The sequence below is a fragment of the Falco punctatus genome, assembly GCF_963210335.1.
Source record: "Falco punctatus genome assembly, chromosome: 3".
Classification (NCBI taxonomy): Eukaryota; Metazoa; Chordata; class Aves; order Falconiformes; family Falconidae; genus Falco; species Falco punctatus.
Window position 1 is genome coordinate 112,502,355 of NC_137582.1, and position 18,672 is coordinate 112,521,026.

The following is an 18,672-nucleotide window of genomic DNA, read 5'->3' on the forward strand; positions in this document are numbered from 1 at the left end:
GAAGGGGCAGGGAGGTGTGCTGCTGGAGCATGGGGTCAGCCAGCTCAAAGAAAGGGGTTATGTGGGAGAAGCAGAGAGCTCAGGTGTGAGGGCCAGGTTGGTTTGGGGAGGGCCACATCTCTCTGAGCAGGAGTTTCTAGCAGAAGAGGGTTTTGTGGTTTGTGGTGTGTTCAGCTCAGTGGACGGGAACTACAAATTGTCTCTTTTCAGCGCCTGCTGTCCTTTAGCAGTCGGCCGGCACCATCAATCATACCCAGACACCATCAGGAAATGATTCCCAATCAATTATAATTGCTCTTCACCTACTTCCTGTATAAATCACTGATGTTTTTCTGCAGATGCCAATGAAACAGGGGAGCAAGAATCTCTTCCCTCAACTTTGTGTGTCTTGGGCCACCCACCGAGTTCCTTGGGATGGCCCTGCCACGCTGAGAAACAGCAGGTGATTGGGATTTAAAAGCGTCAGCATGTTTTATTGCTCCTGGAAGCAAGGGACGGATAGGAGGAGGAGGATGCTGTGTGCTCTCCACATCTCTTGGATCCGTCCACAGGTGGGGAGAGGGGCTGGGAGGCAGAGCCCATGCCCTCAGTGTTCAGCTGGTTGCAGAGGTTTTGGGCACAGGCAATGGAAACAGATCTTGTTAGCACTGGATTAGGTCCTAAAACAACCTTTCCCAGTGGGATCCCATGTGGAGTTTACCAGACAAGTGTTCTCACTTTTTTATTTGTTCTTTTTCTCCTTCCTCTCTTTCCTTGTTTCTTCATCTCCTCTAGGCCTAGTTGTTTGCTTAGCAAGGAGAGGTGCTAGTGTTCAGAGCTGGATTTGAAGCAGAGTATGAGACCCAGCTAAGTCAGCAGAGACCTAATGCTGTTTGATTTTTATGGTATCAAAACATTATGAGCTCTTCTGTTGAAATCTCAGCAGTGTGTAAGATGGGATGAAACGTGTTTTGGGAAGGGGAGGTCAGAGACTGAAATATCCTTTCAGAGAAGGGCAGAGAGCCAAGCTAGAAAGGAGAGCTGCTCGGGGACTGTGGAGGGGGACGAGGAGTGGGGAGAAGGAGGGTGAAGAGTCTGGGTGCGAGTGGTATGGCCAGGAGGCCAAGGCTGGGCACAAAGTGGGATTGCATGCGGCAGTGGAGCCGTGCCAGCGTGGATCCCGTTTGGGCTGGGCAGGAGCAGCGAGGAGCGTGCGTGGCTGTGGGTGTGTGGCGGCGGGAGAGCCCAGCCAGCCGGGAGCGCACTGGGGCAGGCGCGGGCGGGCGGCTGCAGCAACTTCCAGGCGGATGATTATTTTATGGAGTCCTCAGAAGTCCAAAGTTATGTGTGTTTGTTAAGCGCCGTAACGCTGAGTTTATTTAATGTGGTTTTAACTGCCGCACGCTTTTATAAATCAAAATAATTAAAAATAATAAATTTGAAGGTTAAACAACAGCCTGCGCTGTGGCAAAGAGGAGAGGGAATGTCTCCGGGCTGTGTTTGCGGGGAGGGAAGCAGGGGTTCCTGACGGCTGCCCACACCGCTGTCACACTGCTTAGGGGACGGGGGCAGATTTCAGGCTGGTGTAGCAGGGGAGAGGCAGTGCCAAGGTCCAGGCTGCGGCACCCTGTCAAGGCCGCCATGAGGAAAAGCACATCCAAGGGGCAATGGCAGGCCCAGTTGTGTCTTCGTGACAGCCCAAAATCTGAGGTTCTCTTCCCCTTCTCCTAGTTTAAAAGCACCTATAGACACTTGGGTTTGCCATCCTCCTCATAGGATTTTCCGGCTATCGATATTCTTCTTGTTGCAGGGCATTTCTATTGATGCCACATCTCAGCTTGCATTATTTACACAGAGCTATTGAATCTGTCCCAGTATTCAGGACAGCCTGACAGAACCCAGCCTCCCTCTGTAAAGGTTAAACAGGCTGGGTCCCCTCACAACGTGGGCTTGGTGCTTGGGAAATGCACGGCTCTGAAGAGCTGCCTCCCCCCACTCACCCCCTTTTCATTTTAGCTCAGAAAGGTTACCCTGCGGTGCCTGGGACTGGGAAGTGGAGGGTGGTGGAGAGTGTGTGTGTCTCTTTAAATGCTCTTTGTGTCAGCGTGATAAGGAATTTGATGGCTTTATCAGAAATACCAAAGCTTTATTTAGCAGGGTGAGGCGAGCGCCACTCGGCTCCACACAATCTGCTGATAAATTGGGAAAAAAAAAAAAAAAAAAGGAAAAAAAAAAGTAGTGGGGGGAGGAAAGTCTAAACTTTCCCTGGTTGCCTTTGGGCATGGCCCAGCTTCCAGGGGATGTGGAGCTGGGCATTCCCTGCCCAACAGCAGCTGCTCTGGATGGTGAGGCCAGGTGTGTATTAGTGTCCTTGCTCAAGACCATGAGACCAGGGCACTTTCAAAGGACAGAAGCAACTTGGTTTTATCCCATTTCATCTTTTGGTGTCCCCAGTGTTCACCTAGTTGTCTCTCTCACATACTCCCTTTTCTTATCTTTTCCCCAGTTTGCTGCATGTCTTATCTTCCCTTTCACCTCTGCCTATGGTACTCAAGCATTTTTGGCCAACATCTGGTGTATTATACATGCCTTTGGATATAAAAGCCTTAGTATTCTTTCTGCATCCCTCAGGCAATGGATCTCAACAGGTTTGGGTTTGACTGGTCTCTGGGTCTTACCTCCTTTACCTGGAGTCCGCCTGCCAGATCATATAAGTGGGAGGCACAGGCAGCAAGGTGGAAAAGAGAGGTGTCTCATGGAGTCATTAGGCACGGTGCAGAGGGGACTTTTGCAAAGCAACCCTTCAGCAGAAAGATGAGGCCAGCATGGGACTGGCAGGGAGCGTGCAGCTGGGATGAGGAACACCCCCATTAGACCCAGACTAGGTCTCTGTCCCAGCCCGGATTAGTAATCCAGCTGCAGGAGGACAGGGCATATCCATCCACCCTTGGATCTTGCTGTCCTCCCAGTGTCTCGCTGAGCTGTGGGAGGATGTCTGCTGGCGCTAACTCTGGTGCTCCTGCTGGCAGTGGGCATACCTTGGGGGGAGAGTGGGCTTGGTTGAAGAGCTAATTTGGGCGAGCTGCTGCTCTCCCAGAGAAGATACATAGTCTGAATTAGACTCTTGCAGACCACCATATCGCGGGGACCCCCTGCAGTCAGGGCAAAAATGAGTCTGAGAAATCTTCTCTTCAGTCTGCTGTTGATGGGTTTAGGGAAGGCAGTGCTGAGTGAGGAGGCTGGGATGCATGACCCCATCCTGCTAGCACTGTATAATTTTTATGCTGCTTAGCTTCTAAATGGGCTAAACCTTGATTTGGTGGCTAAATTGCAGAACTGGGAGTCAAGCCTCCTGGTCTCCAGCCACAGCTTTTCTACCAGCTCCCCCATGGAAATCTGCTGCCTTCTCCTTGCCTCTGAAAGCACTCCATGCACGGGAGTAGAGCAGCACCCAGGTTTGCAGCAGAGTAAGAAGGAGCATGCAGTTTTTCCAAAGGATGCACATTGCCCTGGCTCCACCAAGGTCAAAGTAATTGCGCTGCCTTACTGAAGCAAGTCTGGCCCCATGTTTCTGTAGCACTTTGAGGTCCGAGTTGGGAGGAGCTAGAGACAAACCCAGTATTTCTCCTGATTTGTGTTTATCATTAACACATGCCATCTATTATATATTGTTACCATGTTTTGTTGTTCATCGCGTGCCTGCAAGCAGGCCACACACATAGTGACAGTTCTGGTCCCTTCCTGATCTCGTGCCTCTACACCTTTTCTTTCCATCCTTCTGTTCATTCTTACTCCTCCTCTTTCCTTTCTCTCTTTCTTTTGATTTTTCCTCTCTTCTCGGCTTGCATGCACGCACACACACAAACACATACACACACAAAGCTCTTTCACAGTTGGATCATCTGTTCCTGGCTCTCACCCACGTCTCTTTTTGATGTGGTTTCTAGAGGGTTTGGGCCAAGTCCCCCATTTTTCTCTCTGTCATCAAGAAGCCTGCTGCAGGCTCTGATTCCAGCCGGATCTGGTTAACTCTCTTAGGAAACCTTGCCACCTACCAGAGTAAGACTGGTGCTGTAAGCTTGGCCGGAAAGGAGAAAGAAGGCTTGAGCTGCTCTAAGTTACAGCCTGATGTTCTGGACAGTTACTCATGATTTACGCTAATGTCCCTGAGCACAGAACAAGGTCCTGAGTTGATGCAGCATGGAGCGTCTGGAGGCACTGGCTGTGGAGCTGCTGCTTTAGAAGGTCTGTTTCCCTTGTTGGGGTTGTGTGGTGCTTCTCCTCCACAAAGCTGGCTGCAGAGGGGCAGCACCTCGAGCTCTAGGCAGGGCTGTGGCTCTCAGCTCTCATTCTGGGGCTTCTCATAAGGATGTAAAGCACATTTGGTCTTGGTCTCGGCCTGGGGCATCTTTTGGCTTGCTTGAAGGCCTGTCTAGTGCATTGCTGTCCCTCTAGCTACTGTATGGGAAGGCAGCCTGTTCACTTGCGCACCAAGTCAGAGAGAACCACAGTTCTTGGGACATGCTACTTTCAGTCCTACAGGCAATTCATCCTCCTTTGGAAGGCAGTGTAAATGTGGTGGAATTGTGCATGTGAGGGGCTGAGTAGACAAGTCTAGAAGAGGCTTAACAGCAATGAGTTTTAAATAACCACTCTTCTCTGGAAGATTTCAAAGATCCCAGGTCACTTTTGGGAAGAGAGGCTTTCCCGAGTGCTCCTTGTCTGACTTCTCTCTCTGCGCTGTGGTAGCAGAGCGGCTGCATCACAGCTGGCTGTGCTCCGAAGTGCGTTGGAGTCCCCTGGGGGCTGCTGTTAATAGTTGTGCTTTCAGCACAGAGCGGGTGGATTGGACAAGAGGACAGAGGCAGGGGACACAGCACTCTCTTCTCAACACCCTTCTTGTGAACTGCCTGCTCAAGCTGTTGTTGTGGCTTGACTCAAATCCTGTTAAGTCAGTGGCAGAACTTTCACCAACATCAGCCCATGGGCCAGTAAAGAGCAAATCTTGTCAGTCAGGTCAGTTCCAGGGCCAGGGACGGGTTTAGGGAAGAAATACCTGAGAGACAGTTTGCTTTAATAAAATAGGGAGGGAAGTGAGAGTAGATTGCTTTGGGCATGGGTAATGGGGCATGGAGACCTCGCTGACTCAGCCAGCACTGCAAACTCTGTCCTGGTCACTCAAGCTGTGGCTTCTTGTCCTCTTGTCTGAAATGAGCCCATCATCTCAGCCTGCTACCCAGCAAGCTCGTGTGCCCTGCCAGAAAGCATCTTTCCGTGTGGCACTAACTGGCCCTTGCTGGCTGTGCCAGCCAGGAGCTGGGGCTGGAGGGGCTGTGGAACCTGGACCCCTTTGCCTTCCCTTGCAGCTCAGTGACGAGGTGAGGACAGTTTGCCCCATGGTTGCCCAATGCTGCTCTGTGCATGCAGCCTGCACGCAAACCTTGTATTTTCTGCAGCTGGTGATCCTGGACTAAATTTGTTCCTTTCTAAAGGGAAAATTTGCATAGAACGGGCTAAAAGGCCTCGGACTCCCCCAGTGTGGGCCTGGGGTGCTGGGACAGCACAGCTCCTCCCTGAAGCTGGCTAATAGAAATCAGTCCTGATTAGGATTAGTCCAGCCAGCACTGTGCTGGCAGCCTGATAATCTAATAAAAATTCCCAGGATTGGTTTACTCTGGGGAGGATTTGCGCTGGACGCAGGAGGAGCAGGATTAGCCCAGATGTGTTAGGGAAGGGAGGGCAGCTGAGGGAGGATGCAGAGAGGGTGGGGGGAGCAAGACAGACAGCAAGAGTAAGTGGAAGTGACAGGGTCAGACCGGGCCTTTGTCCTACAGCCTGATTAGAGAGTCTGCCCCCAGTTTCTTACACTTTGGGATGTTGTCGGACAAACTGGAGCTTCAATCTGTCAGAGTGCAGTAGAGATTGGAGTTGACGTCCCGGGAACATATTCCTTGCTGTGCAGAAATCCAGCCCTGCTGGGAAAATGTAAAATGCCCATCCCAGCCCCCTCTAAGCAGGAGGAGGTGTGAGCTCAGCTTCTTCCTTCAGCTATGTTGGGTGATCGGGGATAAGTAGCAGAGAAGCTTGTCCAAAAGCAGATATCTGCCATGGTCCATATCCAGTTCCCTATTGGTCTCCCCAGCTTTATCTCGTCATGGAGAGGAAGTCCTGGAAGCCAGATTGTGGCTCTCCAGCTTAAATCACCAGGCTTTGTTTGACATGGTGGCAAAGGCACCCACCATGTGTGAGTGAGAACTCAGCAGGAGATCCCTGTTCCTCCAGGGGGTCACAAGGTGGGCAGAAAAGCTCCTTTGTAGGCAGGAATGAGGCCTGAGGCTGCAGGCAGTGACTCTTCATACTGGAGGTGCCAAGGACTTCCTTGGCTTTGGTCATTGAGGAGGAGCCTTAGTAGGGAAGGCAGAGCAGGAAGGTCTTTTGCAGGCAGTATTAGCCAGACCCCAGCTGTGCAGGCACTGAGGAACATGCTTCACAGTGTTGCTGGTTTTTAGCAGCCCTGAGAGCGCTCAGTGTCCCACCTTGAGTTGCCTGGGGAGGTGCTGGTGTGTCTGGTGCGGTGCACAGGCATGGGGAGCTCCTGTCAGCCCTCGTCTGGCTGTGCTGTTGGTTAGCAGAGGGAACCCAAACTGCCTTTTTGCTGCAGGGCTTCTCAGCCTGTAGCCCCTGGAATGACTGTGAAAACTAGAAGTAACCCTGAAATGTGCATAACCATTCCCATAATTTTAAAGGAAGAATATGCAGGGGAAGAAGAACAAAGACTCAGAGTTTTCACCTAGGTGTTGCACAAGATGATCTGTGGATTATTTCACCCATGTTCTAGTGCATCATCTAAAGGTGTCTTGACAGTGTGCTCCAGCTTCCTCAGCTGTGTTATTTAATGCTCCCTAGACAAGGCAGGAGAGAAAAGAGCCCCACAACCTTCTGAGCTCATCCTTTAACCCCCACTGTTAGTCCCTTCTCCTCCCCTTCAGCTCATCTGGACTGCCTCATCTGTTACTTGCCTGGGAAGGTCATCACAAAATCCGAGACTTTAAATGTATCTTATCCCTCTGGGGACACTGCAGTTGGGTCAGGATGCCTGCAGAGAGAAACCCTTCAGAGCACTGAGTGAGGAATCCTGCCTGGAGCAGAAGGACCAGAACAGCCATTCCAGATGTTCCTGGACACAAGGCAGTAGCTGTATAGGATGCAAACCCCCTGCTGGTGTCTGAACTCCACAGAGAAATGCCCTCAAAGCTCCAGAGTCTGCAAATTGTGTCAGGGGTTTTTCTCCCCCTTTAACATCTGCAGCTACTGTGGATGGGTTGGAGCATTTCCCAGCTGAGTGCATCTCTCTAGGGACCAGCATCCTAACAGCTCTGGGGTCTGGCAATTGTTCGGGAAGTACCCCCTAATCATCGACCCCCACCCCCAAAAAGAAAGAAAGAAAAAGGCTCTAAGATTAAACCAAGATAACTAAATAACGAGAGCACTGTCCTCTCCAGGCTCGGGTAGCTGCATATATGATTGTCAACTTGATGAAATCCCCCCGGATGTAATGAGCTGATTTTCTGCTGTTAATATTGCATCTGCTGATGAAGGATTCGTTAGGATAATGGAACGAAGCTAAAATATAAATGACTCGCTGTCAAGAAGCAGCTTTTGCTTGTGTTCTCCTGACAGTTCATTGGCCACGGCGAGGGAGTTTTGTGTGCTCCACACACATTTCTGAGGTGTGTGCGATTATTTGGTCCTGCATGTACAGGAACACATGTGTCAGAGTATGTTCCCCATGAGCCAGTTGCCCTGGTGGCCTGGAAGCCCACAGCATGCACCCATCCTGACTTGCTGGCACACTGCTGGGCAGCTGAGGCACTGGTGTTTTGCTCTGTGCCAGTGACTGGTGCTTTTTGCCTGCCAGTGGGGACCCAACTGTGCTGCTGTCAGCAGCGGCCAGAGAGTTACTCCCTTGCTGGGCTGAAGCTGCCAGGAGAGGTGAGGGAAGATGTGCTGCTGGAAAAGTGTCTACTCCTTTATCCAGGTCTTTTTCATATCTGGCATGTTCCTTTTTTCATTTTGTTTTGTTGCCAAAGTTGCTGGATATTTGTTCTGAACAAGAAAAATCAGTTTAAGCATGTTGGAAAGTTAAACTGATCTTTGCTCACAAAGCTTTTTGAAATGCAGAGTATTATTTTCATTGGAAAATGCAAAAAAGATTTTGATAAAAGTGGTATTATTGCTGAGTAGCAATCTGACATCTGTGCAGAAAATCTCAAGGTTCCACTGTATGTTTTGAGAGATGGGATTGTTTTTCCTGGCAGAAAGTAAAATGGAGCCAGCTCCGTCACTGAAGGGATTTCCACTTTAATGGAATTTCGCACACTCACCCCAACACTAGTTTGCTCATCCCGTTTCAGGGTTGTGTGCACACATCTGAGCATGCGTTAAATCTTTGTTATCAGATGTGCAGGGAGGAAAACCTAAGAATATGCTTACAAGTATCTTTGGTATCTTAGACTTTCTGTACATTTCATGACGGCATTAACCAAAACATAACATTGCCAACCCCTCCTTTTACCCTCTGCTTAAGGACATTTGGTGTTTTCCCTTAAAGCCCATGTTCCTGGACGCAGGAGACCAAATAAGAATTTTGGCTTTCATTATTTGTTTGGGTTTTTTAGTTTTTAATCACAGTTCTCTCTCTTCTGATTACCAAGGATTAAAAAAAATAAATAAAAAAAAAAAGAATGAAAATGTGGACTGTAATGGCTCAGAAATGAAATTTAAAAAGGCCTTGTTTTCTATTATTATTTTTCAAATTGCATTTTTCAGCCAATAATGTTGGGGATTGGAGCAGTGATTTTTTATTGGCTTTTTTTTTAATAGCTGGAGCTGACACTCTCAGATGTGCTGTTTTTCCAGAGGTGTGAGGTAGTGGTGTCCCAGCCCCTCTAACCTGCACAGCTTTGGTGGATGCTCAGACTCCTCTCCAGTCCAGCAAAGCCTTGCCTGGCCCGGCTCTACTTTTGGAGAGTTCCTCTCACTGTTCAGACTCTTCTAGCGAGGAACATCGGTGGTTTAATTGAATCATTCTTTACAAAAGACCATGAATATAAATGATGGGGGAGGGGGAAGACACATGAATATGATGCTAGAAATTTTGCATTGAAATATATTTGATGGAAAACAGCTTTCTGATGAAGTGAAATTTAGAGCATGTGCCTGTGTGTGTGTATGAACACGTATGTATCACTTTCTCAGCATTTCTCATGAAAACATTTCTTTGCTCTTCCTCATGATAAACACTACATTTTTAAAAGAAAATTCTCATTTAAAAAATTACTTCCCTCAAGATATGTGGCAGGAAAGAACAGTCCTTTTCTGACCAGTGTTGCGTGCACATTTGAGCTACTTGTGCAAACTTGAGGAGGTGGGTGAGGTGGTGGTCCCTTACACTGGGGCAAAGTGCAAGGGACTGTGAAGTCCAGTGCTGGCTGCATGCATCTTCCCTGGCCCTTTCCACCCGAACCCCTAAAGATGGCTCTGTGGCAGGGCTCTGGCATGCCAGAAAAGGCAGACCAGGGACACTTTCCAGGGGTTCAGAGTTACTCCGAGTGGGAAAAGTTACACCCGGTGCAGAAAAGGTGGAAAGCTTTTTGTTTCCACGCTTTCTATTGCACAAGCTTGAAAGTCCTGGACTCACAGAGGAAGAAGTTGGTGAACAATTTGCAATTTCTTTGCTGCCTCTTGGCGATAGTAACATAGCCAGTCCCAGGCAATTGAAAGACATAATCTGGGCTCCAGAAATGTGAGATCAGCTTAGAGGTTTTGAGATGGAGTAGGTAAATAGTGAAGGGTATGACATTCTTGGACCTGCTTTCTGAATCCTTCAGCCGTTCTGTGCTTTTTTCTGCAGTATTAGCCTTGGCAAGGGAGAGGAGGTGGGCAGGGAGATCCGACCAGTATCCTTCCCCCTTGGCATCTCTGAGGCTTTTATACCAGTTGCTTAAAGGCAAAGAGCCAGATCCCAGGCCAGCATAAACCAGCACAGCTCTGTCGGTGTCAGCAGGGCCTCCCTGCTTCACACCCACTCGGGCTTTCCTCCCACTGTCAGGGAAATTCTTTTGAGGAATTTGGTTGCAAATTCAAGCACTGCTTGGCTGGGACAGAGTGCCTATGTTAAGGAGGGAGCCCCTTGGCTCTGGGGGCTTGTTGGCGTTGGGCAGGCTTGACCTATAGCAACCAGCCTGCAGGGAAACCACAGACCCTCTCTCCCCAAATCCTCCACTTTGGTTTTTCCTCCATTACCACTCTTGTCTAGGTACCCCCAGGGCCTAGCAAGCCCCGTCACCTCTTCCCACATACCAGGTCTCTTGGGCCACCACTTGGAGTGTATATGTATGTTTCTGTGTGTCACACTTTTTTTTTTTCCTGGGGTCCCCTGCTTCATCATTATCTTAATCACTGTTGTGTTAAGTTTCATGCTTCCTTTGACCTTTATTTTCGGCCTGGTTATGCTGTTTATCTGCCTCTGACACTTGTCCCCTGGTGCTATTGCCAGGGAAACCCAGCACAGAGGCCTTTCCCTTTTCCCCCACCCCCTTGTCCCTTTCTGTTTAATTTTTTTCTTTCCTCTTTTTTCTTTTTTTGTCTTTTAACATGGTTTTCCTAAAAAGTTTTTTAATCAATCAAATTTGAGGCAGAAAATAGGCTTGGTCACGCCTGGTCCTTGGGTCGTGTGACACTCACTCAGGGTCCTGACAGCTCCTCAAAGGGGGCACCCGGGACGAGGAGGGGGGGCCGGCAGCGCGTTTCCCCAGGAAAGGGCCCGTTTCCATGGCACTGCCCCCACCTCTCCGCCATCCGCCAGCCCGACATGGGCCTGAGGCTCTTCAAAAGGGGCGTTGGGAAGCGTGCGTGTGTGTGGGTCTGGGGAACAAAACGGTGGTGCGGGGGCGGCGGCGGCGGGGGCATGCTGGCTGCGCTGACAGCTGCTGGGGTTCTCTGCCGCTGGAGCTCGTGGGGAGCCAGCGGGAGCGACAGCGATTGAGCCAGGGCCCCAGCCAAATCCGCATAATCAGGGGCTTTTCATAAATGCCCCATTTTTCATCCCCATCTAAAGCATTTGCTCCAAGAGAGCCGGGAGCCCTGACATGGAGAGACAGTGCTCCTGAGTCCTGATGCATGTCCCCGGCTGTGCCCTCCTCACTTGCTCTGCTCCCCCTGCACCCTCCTCCTCCTCTGCGCTCATCTCCGTAGGCTGGCAAGCCCCTGCTCCTCTGCTGAACTGCAGCTGATGCCCCTCTGGCTTTGGTAGGGGCCTGCCAGGGCTGGGACGGTGGATGGAGCGTGGAGCCAGCCAACATGGCTATGTACGTGGTGTCAGGTCCCACCACAGCAGGACCTGGGCTCTATGTGCCTTGCCATCCTTGGCACTGTGGCTTTGCCCTCAGGTCCCCCCTGCTTCTATCACCTCTGCCTCTCCCCACCCTTCCCTGGGACACCACTTACCCTTCTGCTACCTTCATCCGAGGCACTGTGCTGAGGACTTTAAAGCCCTTTTCTTCACCCCCCTCCCCTTCTCAAGCTCTCTTCTTTCACTCTGCTCCCTCCTGTCCTTTTTTTCCCCATGCCCTTTCCAGTGCTCCATTTGTGCAGGGTCTTTTTCTCTCTCTCTTTTTTATAATTAATGATTAGTTTTAATTGGTTTGCTTAGGCAGCCTGACAGCAAATTAGCAGGAGCCAGCCCAGGGCTGTGAATGCCAAGTTTGGGGACTGCTGTGCTTTACAGATGTCAGGGCGGGAGGTGAACTCCTTGGGAGCCTCCCTCGGCCCCCCGTGTCCTGCTGTGCTTGGCAGTGCTGTGGCTGTGCTGCGAGGTGGGGGGCCAGGGCCTTTCCTGGTCCTGGGTGCCATCAGTGCTGGGAAGCTGGGACTGGCAGTGGACTGGGATGAGCAGAGCTGCTGCTGTCTCCCATCCCTCTGTCCCATGCCTGACTCCAGCACTCCAGAGGTGACCAACAAGCGCTGAGACGCAGGATTCCCTCCAGGATGGCCCCTGTCCTTTTCTACTGCCCAGCACCAGTTTTCCTCCTTCTTTCTGCGTCACCTTATTGAGCTGGACTGGGCTCTGCTCAACAGGTCTGAGCAGAGGGGGAAAGGGTGAGAGGCAGGGCAGGGTTTCCCTGGGGAGTGCTGTGCCGAGGGGGAGACCTTGGCAGCAATGAAGCAGGCAGCTCTACCCAGTGCTAAAAGGCAGGTAATGGGGAAGGGGTGGGAAGGGAAGGGGGGCTTTGCTCTTTTCTTCCTTCGCAGTGATTTCCCTTTGCTTTGCTTTTCTTTTCTTTGCCTTTTTTATAGCTCCCATTTTTCTTTTTTATGAGAGAGAAACTGCAGGGTTCTCCCAGGGCTGGGAAGAGCGCTCGGTCCCAGGCTGCTCCCAGCCAGATGGAGGGGAAGAGAAGGGGGGGCAATGGGCCTGTAATCCTGGCAGGAGAGTTTTCCTGGTTAAAGAGGATTGGGGATGGAGTCTAGGACATTTCAGCATGTTGTTTTAGGAAGAAGGGGCAGACCATGACCTATTCGGGATGCCTTTTGCCTTCATTTTCACCACAGCTTTGCTGAGAGCACTGGCGACTGTGTAGCCCTAACAGTGGATGTCGCTGGTTCGTATTGCGCTACCGGCATTGCCTCGTAATGGCAGGCGAGAAAGGGGAAACAGGAGATAACACAAGCTTTCCCTCTCCTTCAGCCCATGCGTCTTTCCCTGAGCAGCCCAAGAGCGGTAGGAGATGATAACTGCGTGTGACTGTGGTGAGACTGTGCAGGACTCTGTCCCAGCAAGCGTGGGGTGTCCTTCAGCTGCCCCTCGCTCTGCCTGGTTGGTCGTGCTGGTTCCTCACCTTGGCTCACCAGTTTCTCCCCCTGCACAGGCCAGCCTTGGCCCAGTCTGGGGACATTTCTGTGCCACCATCCCATCCCCTCACTCCTGACAGAGGGTGTGAGTGGCATTCCTCTCAGCATCAGCGCCTGGACAGGGTCCATGGCCCAGAGCCCAGGCTGGGCTCACAGAGGAAAGAGATGAGGTTTGTATCTGCCTTTTGTTCTGAAACATCTACTCAGCAGATGACAAGGCCCAACTGTATCTATAGAGCAGCCAGGATGTTCCAGCCCTTCTTCAGAACCAAGAAGGCTTGCCAGGCTGGTGACAGTAGTGGGTATTTCTTGTCCTCAGCAATTCTGGACCTTCTCAGTTGTCCTTGCTTCAGGTGTTAATGGGTGCTTTTGCCCTTTCTGGACACCAATCCAACCCTCCAGTTGAGCGCTAATAGCTACTTATGCCTTCTTATGGAATCCAGGGCACATGTAGAACTGAAATCAGAGGGATCTGATGTCTTCCTAGAATTTCTGTCATGGAGGAACAGCCTTTTTGTCAGTCACAGAGGTCCCTGCTGCATTCCAGATTCATGAAAGATGGAAGCCAGTGCAAACATGTCTGCTGGCAGATCTGTGTGTTGTTCAGCTGTGAGCGTACTGGCAAACACCATGCTGTGATACCTCGCTGCAGCCTGGCCCCTTCCCCAAAGACTCATACGTTTAGAACTCACTCAGGTGAAAATACTGATAATGCACGTAGAGACTGATGCTGTGTAGGTGTCCCCTGAGGCTCAGAGGCTTTGGTCGCAGTGCTTTCTCGACTGCCCCTGCCCTGTTCAGGACATATTGCTGTGTGCACACACAGAGCTCAAGTGTCACTCCCTGGTCTTTCTGTGACCTCAAGAGAGAGTCCTCACATGGCTTTCCCAGTGTTTTGGACCTTAGTTGAGCTTTGGGCCTCTGCAGAGCAAGGCTAGGGATAAGCCCTCTTTTCCTGGGGAGAGGGGGAGAGAGATGAGGGAGAAGTGTGGAAAAATACCTGCTAGAGGAGACACTGAGACCTCCCAGCTCATTTCACTTCTGTGTGATCTTTGCTTATTCGTACAGCTGATGTCCATGCAATAGCAGAAGATGCATTTTGAATTGCTGCATGTTCTGTGTACTTGGGAAGTCCTCTTTTCCTTTTCATACACATCCACACTCTCAGGAGGTGTTTTAAGACCCTTTTCATTTTCTTGTCAGCTGTTTACATTTCACTGCACTTCACTGAGCCAGAAGGGGCTCAAGGAGTTGGCCAATATGCCCTCGTGTGCCAGCAAGACTGGGACAGATCCAGCTGAGTCTGGTTATGACCCGGGCTGTGTCGTCTGTTGGTCAGTCCCATGTTGGCTGGTGCCAAGGAGTAAGTCACGCTCAGACTTCATTTGCCGGGTGAGGCTTGGGCCAGGCCAGGCGTGTGACCATGTGCCCAGACCCTGTGCCACAGCTCCTACAAGGGAGGCACTTGCGGCACTCGGCAGAGAGCTCAGGAACCGGCAGCGCTGTGGTGCTGGATTCCCACCCATACAGCTGAGCTCAGGGTGAGGGGCACTTGCTTTGCTGCTTACCAGGTTTATTGCTGATACTAGACTGATCAGGTATTGGTAGTGCCACTGGAGCGTCGGGCGCTGTACAAAGGTAAAGGAAGGCACAGCTCCTTCCCCCTGAGAGTAGCCATTGCTCTCCCTGGTGTCAGACCTGCCTCCTCACTAACCATTGTAGCAATGTGGGTGCCAGTATTCGATCTCGCCCTTTGCAGTTTAGGGGACTCAATTATAATTGTGTAGTTCTTTACAACTGAAGAGCAGCTGAGGATCACCAGCTCTTTCACCATAGAGCTATGGGAGGGAAACTGAGGCATGGAGCTGAAGGTGCCTAAAGATGCCCTCAGAGTTCCCGGAGTGACTCGCTGAAGGGTTATCCTGCCTGGGGTCCTCGTTTGCACACCCCACAGGCTGACAACACAACCCATTGGTGCAAATGAAAGCGAGGGGAGCAGAAAGCAGTGATGCCTCCTGCCCTGCCATGCATTTGGCTTGGCTTGCCGCCCTTCCTCTCCTCTTCTTCCCCTGGCACTCCTCTCTGCCAGCACGTGCCCTCAGTCCTGCCTCGGCCGACAGCCCGAGCCGGCTCCTTTAAGGCAGGCACGCCAGGGAATTGTGTGTGGTGCCAGCCTTCACTGCGAGTGCCTCTCCCGCTTCCCCCTCGGAAAGTTTCCTGCCCAATTGTTATGTGCGATCCGATCTGAAAGTTGCTCTCTAAGCTTCTTGTCACATTTTGACTTAATGAAGTGCAACTGGAGTGGGAATTGGGGTTCATCACGCCAGTCTCACTGCGCTCCCTTGTTGTCAGAAAACAGGGGCGGTTGGGGACCGTAATGCAACGCTGCAAGTCGTTATCATTCCGGTCAGTCTGTTTAACACAAAATTAAACAAAGAACTAATTAGTGCCTCATGAATTAATAAATGCGCAGTTGCCGGGTAGGAAGGGGAGGAAGGAAAAAAGGTTGTTGAAGGAAAGATACTGAAAAAGTCGAATTAGGATGTTGTATCAAGGGGAAAAAAAAAGTCTGAGTCCACTTTGGTGAAGAGTTTGGATCCATTGGTTTCCTTGGAATAAGCTCCCCTCCTCATCCTGCATCCTGCTTGTCAGCTCTGGAGCAGTGATGTACAGTCAGGCACAGCGAAGAGGCAGCCTTTCAGTACTTAAAAGGGTCTTATAAGAAAGATGGGGACAAACTTTTCAGTAGGGCCTGTTGCGGTAGGACAATGGGTAATGGTTTTAAACTGAAAGAGGGTAGATTTAGACAAGATATAAAGAAGATATTTTTTTCGATGAAGGTGGTGGGACACTGGCAGAGGTTGCCCAGAGAGATGGTAGATGCCCCATCCCTGGAAATGTTCAAGGTCAGGTTGGATGGGGCTCTGAGCAACTTGATGAAGTTGAAGATGTCCCTGCTCACTGCAGGGGATTGGACTTGGTGACCTTTAAATGTTCCTTCGGACACAAACTGTTCTGTGATTCTGTGATTTCTTCACAATGTTCCCTAGAAGCTGGAGCTGGGATCCACAGGCCAGTAGCCAGATACAAATAATTGTCTGAAGAGCTTTGTGCTCAGATGTTGGAGCCGAGAGGTGGAGCTGGGGGGAAGCACTTCCTTGGAAAGGAGGGAAGCTTTGAAGATGGTAATGGCGAGCAAGTCTCTTCTTTTTGTCTGAACGCTTTGGAGCTTTTTACTTGCTGGTGATGGGTATTGTGCCATGGCTGGGCCCTGTCCCCAAAAGGTTCTTCTGCCTCTGACTCAGTGGAAAGAACCAGCACTTGGTCTCCCGAAGCAGAGGAGCGGGCTGGAGCACGTAACAGGGGAAGTCCCCCAGAGGAGGGCAAGGTGGGAAGAGGAGGAGGGCTGGCAGTGTAGTAAGCGGGAAGAGGGACAGGGTGAGGTGGCAACCATGGCTTCAGAGGTGGCAACACGTTGCTCATTTTTCTGGAGAATCCAAGATTGTCACAGTAACAGCATGTAATCTCAGATTAACTGTGTCCCAGCAATGCTCCCCCTGCTCCTCACCCTGTCGGTGCTGGCCAGCCTGGCTTCCTGCATGGAGGAGTGCAGTGCTGGGGAGGACGGCCAGTGCTCTCACAGCGGAGCTGGGCGCACGGGCTGTGCTGGGCGCCCACCCGGCTGGCCAGCCCTGCAGGTGCCGTGCCATGCCACACTGCAAGCGAGCGGGCTCTGCTCTGGCGCATTGTCAGGCAGGGAAGCAGGCAGAGCTGGGGGAGGGAAGAGTCCATCCTTAAGAGGACATGTCAAGTACAATTAGCGTTATCTGTCTAAATATGTACTGGGAACACAGAATACAAGAGGAGGCCTGGCTGGCTTTAATGGAGACATATGCAAGGTCATATTGCCTCATACAATCCCCCAATCTGATTTGGGGATTACACATTCTAAGTAAATTGGCGTTATTCCTCTTGCATCATTGATAAGCTGCAGCCGAAAGAAGGGGAGTAAAAAAAACAATTAAAAACTCAGACCCAAGAATTGACTGTGCACAGGGGCGAGGGAGTGAAGCCAGGAAGGCAGAGAGAGTTACAGGCAGAGAGCTCAGGAAAGGGGGAGAGAACAAAAGGGAAGGAGAGAAAAAAAGAGCGTGACAGAATGGCAGAGAAAGCGATGGAAAGAGCAAGGAAGAAAGGGAGAACAAAGGGAAGAAAAAGGTGGGAGAGAGGATGAGAGTGCCAGAAGGACAGAGGGTGCCAGGGTGGGAGAATGGACCTCAAGTGGGGGAGCTGTTACTCCAGTCATGCCCTCAGCCTTGTTAGCACCAGAATTTGAGTGTGAAAGGAAGGAGCCAGGCTGGTTATGCGTCTTCCTCACCCGAGGGGCTCCCTGTGCTCCGTGTCCATCCATCCATCTGGGATATCTCACCAGCTCCTTCCCACTCTGGGTCCCAGCCAACACCAGGCATCTATCTTTGGCGCAGCATGCAGGCAGTGGTGGAGTGTGAGTGATGGGAGGAGGCCATCCACACACACGGTGCACCAGGGCCCCACAACACAGGGGCAAACCACAGTGGCAGCACAGAGTCCCCAGAGCCAAGTCCCTCTCACTTTTGCTCTCTGAGGGGCTAAAGCTGAACCCCTACAAGTGGCTGAGTCGGAGTCGCAGCACACACTGCTGCAGCCTGGAGAGGGAGGCATGCTGTGAGCCAGCGCTTGATACAGATGGTTGGGGCTCCTGGATTCAACCAGGGCTCACTGTGTGTGACCTCGGGCCAGTTTTTCATTTTACTGCCGTATCTCAGGCAGTTGTGATAGCTGTTTCGGCAGGGTGGCAAAACCGAGACTGCAGGAATGGGCCAAGCACTCTTGCCGTTGTGCATGAAATCACCCTGTGCTTCCTGCCACCTTCCAGCTCCAGGAGAGGGAAGTCCCTGGCTGGCTGGCTGGCTGGCTGTGGAGCAGTCCTCCCCCTCCTGTGAGCTCTCCTCCCACCCTGCCTCTGCAGGATCACCCCCTCCAGAAGTCTCACGGCACGGCTTTTATGCTCTGTCACATTTTTGGAACATATGGTTTTAAATAATTCAATTCACTTTTCGTGTGTTTTGCTGTGACTTTTTTTCCTGGTCCCTTTTCTCTTTCCTCCTTGCTCTGCATTCTCCAGGAAGGAAGACACATAGTTGACTGGATAAAGGGGTTCAGTGCCTTGGGACCCAGTGTGGCACCACATCACCTTGTGCCCCGTTGCTGTGCAAGGGAGGTCTCAGCGTTAGCCCACTGGTGAACCTCTGGGAGAGAGGGCCAGCAGAGGAAATGGGAAGATTGGAAAGGGAAAAATTTAGCATGGAGAAGAAGGCATCTTGGATGTGTGGGCAAAGTATGGTACAGACCAGCATGAGGGCTATCTGTGGTACCTGGGAGGCAGGGTTCAGGCCAGTAACAGCTGCTCTCTCTATGCTAAATTATTCCCAGCCCGTGTTAGGAGTCTTGTGCACAGTGAAGCGCTGTGTCTTGTGGTGTGCATGGCACGGCGTGGTGCAGCCAGGAGCAGGAAGGCACTTTGTTCCCGTGTGAAGTCTGAATGTCCCATGCAGCTGGGTTCTCACCCAGCTTTTGTGAGTGTCTGTGCCTTGGCTCGTGGTCAGGTGTGCCCTGTGTATTAACTGGATCCTTTCTCTTTTCCTTCCAGTATGAAGTGAATTTAGAGCTAAAAACGAGGCAAGAAACCTGGTCTTGAAATCTCCGAAAGGTAGGAGAGACTTCAGACTGCAATGGGTATGT

The 18,672-nt window shown here is 51.2% G+C and overlaps 1 protein-coding gene across 8 annotated transcripts in view; it reads left to right on the forward strand.

The window, feature by feature from the left end:
• Positions 1–18,672, forward strand: part of CASZ1 (castor zinc finger 1) — a 237,057-nt gene that overhangs the window by 106,700 nt on the left and 111,685 nt on the right. For 5 of the 8 annotated variants that reach the window (XM_080380903.1, XM_080380900.1, XM_080380889.1 and 2 more), the window contains one exon: positions 18,581–18,666. Coding sequence is in view for 1 of the 8 variants with exons in the window: in XM_080380891.1 (XP_080237017.1) it covers positions 18,663–18,666 (4 nt within the window). In the remaining 7 variants the exon portion in view is untranslated. The remainder of the gene's footprint in view (positions 1–18,580; positions 18,667–18,672) is intronic. The other 3 variants (XM_080380893.1, XM_080380901.1, XM_080380892.1) reach the window with 1 other exon arrangement.